Source organism: Poecilia mexicana, unplaced genomic scaffold, assembly GCF_051168715.1.
Source record: "Poecilia mexicana isolate PSO_F unplaced genomic scaffold, ASM5116871v1 scaffold_10, whole genome shotgun sequence".
NCBI classification, from domain to species: Eukaryota; Metazoa; Chordata; class Actinopteri; order Cyprinodontiformes; family Poeciliidae; genus Poecilia; species Poecilia mexicana.
Genome location: NW_028263379.1, coordinates 13,622,242 through 13,633,274, shown reverse-complemented (window position 1 = coordinate 13,633,274; position 11,033 = coordinate 13,622,242). Strand labels below are relative to the sequence as shown.

Here is an 11,033-nt window from a genome sequence, read left to right as displayed (position 1 = left end):
AGCTGGTGCAAAAGGGGAGAAAACACTTCAAGCTGAGCACCAGATGTAATACTGATGTAATGTACATGTTTGTTAGAAATATTTCATTTAACTAGTTTGCAATTTCTGACACTACAAAATCCAGAGGAAATCTTCTTTTGACTTGGCCCCACCTTGGCCAACATTCAGCTCAGCTCCCTGGTAGGAATCAAAGGTTTTCCCAAACAGTTACAGAGGTATTAGTTATGTATATGTTTTATTGTTGTTTGGCATGAATAAGTTAGATGGAAAGTGTAAATTAATGAGCATCAGAGGTGCTAGAAGGCAGTTTTCAAAACAGCCAAGATGATAACACTACTGTGGCTCTCTGGTACCTAAAAGGTAAGAAATTAAGCCTTTTCTCCTAACTTTGATCTACTGCCTCAAGTTGGGGATTAAAATGTGGGGGAACCAGTGCCAGTGATGTGCTGCAGTCAATATTTTAAGTATTTCCATCCCTTCACACACATTCTGTTTGAGAAATCTACTTAAGCTGTAAAGGACGAACATCAGGGATATTTCTATCATATATATCATCATAGGCGATAAGATAGATCCTTCTACTTCTAATGCGACGTATTTTACTCTGAGTTTGTGATAGAAACAAAGTATGATATAATCGTGAAGTGGCAGAACAAGGCTCCACAACTTTTAATATTTGTCAACAAACAGAAATCTAAATGGCCTTTCAGATATGTCTGTACCTAAAAGGTCTTTGTACATCGATAAAAAAATATTCATTTTTGGAAAGTAGCACAAACTAAGTCAGATTAGATAAAGAGCATCAATTCCTAAGTCTTGCCAGACAGAGTCCATTTTCACATTGTCGATTGAGATATTCTCCGTGAATTGTTTATTATGCTCCTTGAATAGGCTAGGACAGGTTTACAAGTTAAAACATGTTTATTAAATTTTTTTTAGACAAAATTACTCTTTGATAATGAGATTTTAGTTTGCTCATTTCAGTATGAGCTGTTTTTAGGGCCTCTTGTTACTTTAAATCCAAAATAGCCCCCATACTCAACAGTTGCAGTAGCAATTATGCAACTATACATCTTTGAAAAACAGAAGTAGAGCCTCCTGCACAACCAACAAAAATGCAGCAAGTGGTTTCTGAGTGGTAGCACTTGTCTTTTCCAGTAGCCATTGTAAAGCTGACCAGGTGAACTGGAAATCAGCTGGTTGCTAGGTAACCGTGCAGTGCCCATTGAATGTGACTCAATAAAATCAAGAGATTTTTGAAACGGCTCATTTTCCAGACACCAAAAACTAAATAAAAACAGATGGGTTGTTTTTAGTAGCAGTAGAAACTCAAATGCCCCTTTAAAGCTCATTCCTGACCGGTCTGGTGTATTGCTTGAACTTCGTGATCCTTTCTGTACACTAATGTTCTTTAAAAGTCCTCTGAGGCATTCACAGACCTTTTTGTTTGTAAAATCCACATGTAGTTTTCATTAAGCTTCCAAATGGTCTGATTTGTTTTGACCCATCACATAAAATCCCAAATTAATTATGAGAGAGAGCGTTCACAATTGCACTAGCAGAATCAGGGATTTTAGTAGAATGTAAAAATAAAGTTTGAGCTCACACACACACACACACGCACACCAAACATATACATGTGGAGTGACAGATTTAAACACACTCTCTCTCATTGACAGGGGAGCCAAACAATACAGAGGAGTTGATTAGGGCTGCAGAGAAAAGGACAGTCGGCTCCAGCTGCCTCTCTCAATTCATTGTCATTAGCAGTGGAACACCAAGCCCTTTTCAAACTCATTAGTTGATAAAACAACCCTCTGATTTCCCATTAAAAAACCCATTGGTCCTCCCTCCCTGCCCTCCCCACCTCACCCCTGCATTCCCACACCTTCAAGTCCTCCCCCGACACTGTAAAATAAACGAGCAGCTCCCATCCATCCCATGTAACAAGAAGCTCCGTTGCATATAGACTGTACACACAAATTTCTGAGCTGCAGATTTGAGCAGACTACCTGTTTTCTGTAATATTTGCATTTCAGGATTTAGTTTCTACTTTTACTTTAAGCTATGTGCCCTCTTGGGAATTTTGAGCTGATGGGAGCTATTAGTGGGCTGAAATAGGAAAGTAATTGTGCGTCACGCAGTCGGGATGTGACTGAGTTTCTAATACACTCTTCTTTTTTTAAGTAATCGCCTGAATATTTTGATTAAAGAGAAGTGAAATCTTATCTTGTTTCCTGGCAGAATAACAATTTATTTAAATTTTGACAAAAGGAAATACATATTTGTGCTTTGAGCAGTTGAACAGCTTTGTTTATATACATTTTAATACACTGTTTACATACCTACATACATAATCTACTGATCACATACTTAAAATCGAATTATCATCACGTACTGAATATTCATAAATATCAAAGTCCCCATCACCCATATACCAATGTGATAATCTAAAGTTGTAAAAAATGTTCCTTTAACTTTTTAATTGTCAAAAACATTCATTTAAAGCTGCGTAGTGTCAAAATTCAAGTCAGCATGTCTCATTCAGCCAGGATCAACTTTTCTAAATTCTTGAACCATCATCTGAAATAAAACCCACAGCTGTTAGCGCCATTCTGATTGATCCAAGCGACTCGAACAAACACGCGTACGAAAAGGTGACCGGTAACACCAGCGAGAAGCCACTCCTTCCTTTTCACGTCCGAGATCCTGAAGACGCACCTGAGCACAAAGTTTTTGTCATTTCTAGTTCTGGCTTTGAGAAGCGTGGATGCTTCTTCATACTTCTTTTTTTTTTGTTTTGATTTTTTTTTTTACTCACTGTAATGGGTCAAACAGGCAGTTTTGGTTCTGAGAAAAACATTAACATAATGTCAGCAGAAAGCGTTTTACAAGTTTGCATGGATGTCCTCGTGTCGCAGCACTTTGTAGGTGACCCAGTAGAAGATGTTGAAGATGAGAAAGCTCAAGGGAAAGACGGCTCTGGATATGGTGTCGATCCGTTTGGCCCGGTCAACGAAACGCTTGTGAAGGACTTCGCCGTCGTACATAGTGACCGGGGGCAGAGGGGAGAACACAGTGGGCCCTTCCACGGTGGTCCCGTCTTTGGCTTGCAGGCAGTGACCGAGTCCATAACCACGGAAGTAAAATCCTCGGCTCTCCCGCATGAGTTCCTCCTCCTGTCGGAGCAAACACAGGAGAAAAAGCATTTTTAGTGGTTTTTCTCTCCATATTTTTAACTCAGGGAGATTACCACATATATCTGGAGACAAGTTGCTCAAAACTGTAGCAGTAAAAATTGGTGTGAAAGCATTTTCTGAAAATAAGAAAAAAAAAAAAAAAAAACTCTGAAAGGTGACAAATGTTTAGCAACTCGAATGCGCAAAAGAAAAACGCAGATGTCACCAGCAATTTTAAAGTTGTTGACGGAGAGTAGACGCTATTGTTGCAAAGGAAGCTACGAAAAAATAAAAGTTGCTTTCTTCCCCCATTGTTTACGTTTGAACTGACCATGTCTGGCTTCTTCCTGTGCAGAATTATGGTGCGTTCACACCAAACGAGATTTACGTGTCTAGTTTACATTCAAAGTCTATGTGGATGTACGCCGCGGTGTGTTTCTTGCATCTAGCGCGGTGCGATTTTAAAGTGTTTGGAGTATTTTGACCGTTTGATGCACAAAGCACGTCTGACAAATAGGCCGGCAATAGAAACAGCAGCTAGAGCGATTTTAACGCATCTTAAGTGCCCTCGATGTGCCTCAATCAACGTTCCCTCTAATTCTTCAGCAAGTTACATGGCTTATTAAAAGAATCAGATTACAGCAGCAACTTCCATTAGTTTGCTTTTAATATAAGTGATTTGATGCATAGTATGTTATATGTAAGAGTCCTGCTTTGGCCATGGTGAGAAAAGAGACATTACACCTTTCAGACATAACTTTTTGTTCACATTAAAACATTCACATTCTGCACAATGAACTGTGTGCTCTAGCTTGTGATACTGTATAAATTCTTGTCTGTAAAATATTTAATTATGCAGTTTTTTCACATCTGTCTTTCTCACTTCTCCAATGGCTGTACACTTTGTCCAGTGTAGAAATGTCTGCTGATCCATAGTCAAAACTGATGTCTGAGCTCAGTGCTTCAATGTCAAATGCTGACACTCCTTTAATTCATCATCTGGAAAACGAGCATCCATGTGACCACTGAGCTTACTAATAAAAAGAGTAATCTCACCAGTATTCCTCCTCCAGCAGCCATTCCATCTTAAAAAAAGCACATTTCTTTTTTACTTTGGTTGATGAGTGGATGTCCCACTGCCCGTTCACTTAGCCATGATAGGGTGTTAGCTTTCGCGTCTCTTAACTCCGTCGCACTGTTCCTACCTAGCAAATCTGCACGGTGCCACAGCGCATATGACCAAGGCACATAGACACAATAGCAGGCGATGATTGGCTGCGTAGCGAAAATGAACCGTATCGTATCATTGACTGAACACTTGTGACCCACTGAGTTAGATCGTTATGTGTTATTGGTCCATAGTCAAAACTGATGTCTGAGCTCAATGTTCAGTTTATTTGGATTTTATTTTATGTGCTGCATAGATTTTATTGTGCGCTGAAAATGTACGAGCAGTGCGCGATTGCACAGGCAAGCAGCTTAGAGGGAACACTGGCCTCAATATAGACTTTGGATGTAAATCAGGCGCGCAAAACACTAGGTGTCGAGCAAAATGTCAAGCAGGCATGAAGCATTGGACGCAAGAAACGCATCTGGTGTGAATGCACCATTACGACGGATGTCTAACATCAATGACGTAAAAGTCAAATAAAATGTGACACGACCGTTCTGACTGCAAATACTTGGAATACTATCGAATGCCACATGTGGGAGTGGCGCAGGTCGGATATTTTTTGGAGGCGAGAGGATCAGAATTGGGCCATTGAGATTGCCATAAAAAAGTCGGATATGGATCGCATTTGCCAGAGTGGTCTTTGCAGTGGTAATCTCCTGTTTGTACTACAAAAGGTCATTTGATAAAACTGGGTCCATTTAGTCAAACAATAGTTTTTTTTTATTTGAATTCAGTTTGACCAGCTAATCTGTGGCATGTTTTTATTTCAGCACATCTATTTTATTGGATTTGTTTGGTTATGTGATTAAGTGTATTAATTGATAGCTTGTTTTTATATATGCCAGAGGAAAAAACTGCCAACAAAAACATTTGAGATCTGAAACTTTAATTAGAAACGCAATATTCAAAGCTCATCTTTAATATCCTGTGCAGATGTTTACAAAGTCTTCTAATGACTGATCTTATAAATGTTTTAGAAAGCACAAAGCAATGATTCCACTTTTGCCTTCATGCTTTTTAAAAAAATAAAGACAGCTATTTTTACATTGAATGAGACATTGTTTCTACCCTTTGAAGTGAATATTTATAGACACGCAGCTTAACTCTGACAGTCTCTCTGACACTTGCGGAGATTCAGTTTAACCGGAGGAAGTGAAGATGTGTGATCTAAATTGGATGATTAGCAGTCAGTGTGAAGACCTCTGAAAGCTCTGATCCGACCGTTTCAACTCTTCATTTCTCTCTCACCAACACTGACAGCTGCCAAATTCTGGACGTACTCGGAACAGACACTGAAATCTCCCGTCAGATATTATGCTACTAATGTGTACGAGAACTGACTCTACTCTGTTTAAAGAGATACATTTGTCTTTAAGTCAATTTGCCTATAACTGACCGCTCTGATCTTTAGAGTTTAGACAAATCTGCTAATTTAACTTCATATAAAGTTGATTCTATCACAGCAGCCTGGTTGTGAATTACTTTATGGTTACTGTATGATGTCCAAAAGACAAATTGCACCACGCAGCCAAGCTATAGGGAGTTGTTGCTCCTCTAGCACAGCTTAATTATTCCTCCTACTCTTTCGTAAATGATACAGTATGTCATGTGCTAGGATCTAAGAGTACAGTCCTCCAAAGATAATTATTGCTCGTAATCTGAGCTCCGTTCTCACAGCAGCAAGAACACCAAAATATTTTCCTCTCTGGGAACCAGATGCTATTTCTTTCCTCAACATAATATTAGACATAACTATTGGAAAAGTGCAGGTGGCACCTTTAGGCTCCTGGAAATTACACTGAAGGATGAAACAGACTTCTGGAGGTCCACAACTCCCCTCCCCCAATATCCTGGCTGATTTCTTTTGCAGTTTTTGCTATGTCACACAGGAAATAAGTGTTTTTAGGGCTGACATGGATTAATTGATTATTGAAATAATTTAGTGATCAATTAATCATTACCTGGAGTTTACAAGCACAACACAATCAGAGCAGTAATTAAACTTAAACTGTATACAAATTACATACATTTTGCAATTAAAATGAAAAAACCTTTATGTATCCATGGGTTTGCCTCTATTTAAGTCAGATGTGAATTAACCTATTCTGAACATCTAAAACCATGACATCATCATCTGGGCTTTCCCAAGATAAAGTATCTAACGCTACTGTAATATATTGTAGTGTTATAATTACTTTCCATAAAGCATCTGAAATACAATATTAATTTAATCTTTCTATGTTTTCAGTACAGAGATAAAACAAAAACAGCAAAAAAGCAAGAGAAACAGCCGTCTCAATTAATGCCACAATTCTTTGAAAGCTTTAAGAAAAATAGGAAAGAGAGCAAGAAGAAGTCTAACCTATTCTACTTTAACAAGAAACACAACAGGGACAATAAAGGGCAGAAATTTGAAGTTGGTGAAATACTGGTATGCAGGATCAGAAGGTGAGCAGCAGAGAGTTCACGAAAACAGACGTGGGTTTGGCTGTGAGGAATACGGCAGGATAAATTCACATTTGAGGTAAAACTTTCACAACACAATCAATTTGGGTGGCTGGAGGCATGGACAGAAATTGGGTTGGAAGGTCAGGGTTGACACGGGCTTCATTGGGTTTTTTTTTTTACCCTTGCACAGGCGCTGCAATGCTGACTCAGATTTCTGTAGGCTGAGTTGTTACCAGGAATGTCATTGGGTTTCCGCAAAGACTCAACGCTTGCAGCCCGACTGCCTGTCGCCTCCATTGAAAAAGGAAAATAACAACATAAGAGGAGGGAAACAACGTTACTGCTTTGACTTGAACTTTCATTTAGTTATTCAGTTTAAGTGGCTTCTGGTTTGCAAATTTCAAATCAAAACAGCAGATACAAAAGAGGCAATGATCCAGTCTAATATCTGAGGCCTTGTACACCACCTAACCAGGTATTTATAAAAACTAATATTTCCGCCACATTGTTAAAAAAATATATAAAATTTTCATCCACATGAACCTGCATAAATTTGGGTTCTGAGTGTTGTTTTAAACATGCCAAACCCATAGGGGGCAGTGTAGCGCAATGCTAAAACCTATGTCAGCCAATCAGATTGCTTAAAAAAAACAGGACTTCCTGTTAGGAATTAGACATGGCTCCAGGAAGTTAATTTTATGTTGATACACATATGGGTTGAACTACTTTTAAATAGCGTATTAGAATATATAATTAATAAAACACAAGCCTATATTGACTGGGAATGATGTCAAAGTAACTATGTGGAAATACTGATGCATTATTTGTCGCAGGACCCCAAATACATTTTTCACAAATCTCCGCTTTGGTCTGAATTTTTTTTATAAATAATTGTTTTTAAGTATTAAATGCAATTTTGATGTGGATGAAAGGCAAAGCCCATGAAAATGGATTTGTGAGAGATGAATACTCTTAATGCAGCAAATGCAAACCGTTTTAAGAAAGACTGTAAATGGAAGTAAAGATTAAATATTTGATTTATTTCTAAAGAACAAGGCAAGACAGAATCTTTAGTTAACCTTGTTTGTCTGGGATTTGTACCACTGCACTTAATTCACAACTTCCCTTCAGTAAAACTAATCGGGTCACGTGTCAATACCTCTCGGATGGATAGTTTGTGACCTCAAACATCTCTGGGGGAGTAATTGTGCCATCAGACATCTTTTTCCCTGAAAGACCATTACTTTCTCTCCTCTGTATTGATGGTGGATGGCAGACTGCCCGGTAAGCTCTTCTACATTTACAGAGAACACGTCTGAGGCTGCCCACTCTCTAAGGCATTTAATGGGATTGTCAAGATGTCTTGTCTATGGAAAAATAAGTGTTTCTTACTTATCTGTCTTTAAGCTGGATCCACTATGGTAGGCGTATTGTTGTGTGAAAAATGAGACTTTAATCAAAACTAAGCAAACATTTAATGGAAATGCTACAACAAAACACCTAATATCTACAACTGCAACTGATTGGTGTTTCACCAACATTTAAGGCATAAACTAAGAGCATGAAGAAACTAATCTAATCTAAATAAAACGGGATGACAGCAACACAGCAACAATACAAAAGTAAGAAACAAAGATGATGAAAACATACTCAAATCTTAAGTTGCAACAAATTTATGAAGTGGTTACAGACGCACCAATTGGAGGTTTATGGCTGATTTATGTTTTTTTTTCTTTTACATTGAACCATCAATCAATATAAATCAGTTTTCAAACGAGTCTAAAAGCTGTTTTTCAATCTTTTGTGGCCATTAAGTTATGAATGTTACAAATAAGTGGAAACCTTTAAAACAGGGTTTTCCTACCCTGTTTTAATGTCTTGTTTGTGCTTCTTGATACAAAAAGAGTAACAAAAGTCTGAAATTAAATAGGCAAATAAGATATTAACTGCTTATGAACGTTTAACATTTAAATGTATAAAACTGTGAATCATGGAGAGGTTGTTTCTCTGTATCAAATGGCGTGACAGAAATAAAGATTCTCGAAGCTCCTCACAGGTCAGTGCTCAACATGAAAATGAGCCGCGCTGAGATGAGCAGATCTTCCTCATGTAATATGACAACCAGCTGTAGCGTGTTGATGTTGTCAGGTCCAGGATACATAGCACCCCACAATAACAAGAGGCATAAGTCAACATTATAGGAGCTGACAAGGTGTTGTGCTGCTGAATGGGTGCGGTTTATCTTGTGCCTACTTTTTAGGAATCAGCTGCATCTTGTGATGGCTCGAATGTTTTATTTCCTGGAGACATCCTTCAGTTGTCTGTGTTCCTGCACAATTTACACTTACTATTCTCTGCTGCCGTTGCTTTTTCCTCAGCCTGATGAACTCCTTGTGTTGCCTCGAGACAAAGTTGACAGCTGCATACTCCAGCAAGGCGGCGAACACAAACAGAAGGCACACTGCCATCCATATGTCAATGGCCTTCACATAGGACACCTGAGAACAGCAAACACCACAGGGTAATCAAGAGTCAATCAATAAGGCTGCAGGAAAATTTGTGGGTGGTTCACAGTCCACCCGTTTGTCAGCGGTGGGTTGCACCGACCCTCGTGTCTGGGATGACCTAGAATTAAAATGAGTCGGTGAGTTGTGGGCAGCTGAAACGTAGCGATCGGACAGGTCACGGCCAAGACTCGGGGAGTGCCCCAGCTGTGTCATTCATAAAAGACGACATGCCAAAGCACATCAGCAATACTGGAGCAATGCATAGTGGCTTCACTTAATTAGGCAGCAATTTACTGGCTGTTAAAGAAGCAAGCACTGGAACAGAGAAGAAGGAAATTCTTCATCCATTATGGTTTTCTGTCATCATCTCTTAACAGGATCTAAATCATGCAAAATTATGTCTAAATCCTTCAAAGTTTGCCACGCCAAAGTAAATCTTTCTCTGAATGATTTAAGAAACAACATACTTTTGTTCCATAAATCAAAAGTAGACCTACTTTTACATGTATGGAGCTGAGATTAAGTTTCTGCTGCCTTCTTTCTGAACGGATTCTGGTATAATCAGGAAATAGAACCAAATAAACCAAAGGCTACACAAAATAGATGAACTTGCTTTAAGATACACTCACAACCAGTTCATCTGCTAATAGTGGAGCTAATTTTTCCTTTAGTGTTTCTGCTAACTTTTTACCTACCCCTACTTTAATTTTTACAGATAAAATCTGAAGCACAAATTTACTTGCATGTTTTGTAAACATTCAGTTGAAAGAAGATCAACCAAAACTTCAACAAAGAGGATTTTATGGAGGATTTTATCAAGTGGATAGACGATGGTATTCATGCTCTTATTTTGAAGAACTGGCAGAAGTGCTATTTCCTCTCTCCTCTCCTCACATTCTCTCCCTCTCTCTCTCTCTCTCCTTTTTTGTCCCCCCCCAAAAAAAATCTTTATTTCAAACCAGAATACAGAAACAAAATAAAACATGGATAGTAGCAAAGAAGAAAAAGAAGAAAAGGGCATTATGTAATATGTAAATTAAAATGTCATAATTACATTGGTCTTCTATGGTTGTTCAAGGCAAGATATAATTTTAATTGAAGTTAGTGCCACCATTTTCCCCTCAGTACATGCTCAGCTCAAAAACATTTCACTGATTTCTGTGGATAAAATTTTAAACTACTGCGACAGAGATCTGCTGCTTTTGTCTGCATTACTGTGATTCCATCCATGTTTGTCTTGATATCTCACGCTAACTTCATGTATTTTAATCAGAAACCAGTAGAAATATGGCCAGTCTTGCAGACTTACCTTCGGCAGAGAAGCTCTAGAACCAGAGCTCTGCGTGGTCATCGTCAGCACTGTGGTGATACCCAGACCAACTCTGGCCGGCGCAGCGTCCATGTTTATCCAAAAGGACACCCAGGACAGGATAACGATGAGGAGCGAAGGGATGTACATCTGGATCAAGTAGTAACCCATCTGCCGTTCCAGGTGGAACTTCACCTCAATGCAGGTGAATTTACCTGAGGGAACAGCATGAAATATTAAACTCAGGCTTATGGCTCTTCTTTGTGTTCACTTTCTTTTTTTACGCAAAATACACTGAAGTTGCTACATCAAAAAAGCTAAAAATGGTAAGCAAAATAAATCCGCTTCAGTCAGTGTAACCATATCAGTGCAGAATGTATTAAAGGAGATGCACACTCTGTACCAGCTTTGACTGG

At 38.7% G+C, this 11,033-nt stretch overlaps 1 protein-coding gene across 1 annotated transcript in view; it reads right to left on the bottom strand.

Moving 5' to 3' along the window:
• Positions 1 to 2,248: 2,248 nt before the first annotated feature.
• Positions 2,249 to 11,033, bottom strand: part of glra4a (glycine receptor, alpha 4a) — a 53,013-nt gene continuing 44,228 nt past the window's right edge. Inside the window, exons 7-10 of the mRNA XM_014990794.2 lie at positions 10,618 to 10,832; positions 9,150 to 9,299; positions 6,982 to 7,092; positions 2,249 to 3,179 (exon numbers count right to left, since the gene is read on the bottom strand). Coding sequence (XP_014846280.2) covers positions 2,889 to 3,179; positions 6,982 to 7,092; positions 9,150 to 9,299; positions 10,618 to 10,832 — 767 coding nt within the window. The 3' untranslated portion in view covers positions 2,249 to 2,888. The remainder of the gene's footprint in view (positions 3,180 to 6,981; positions 7,093 to 9,149; positions 9,300 to 10,617; positions 10,833 to 11,033) is intronic.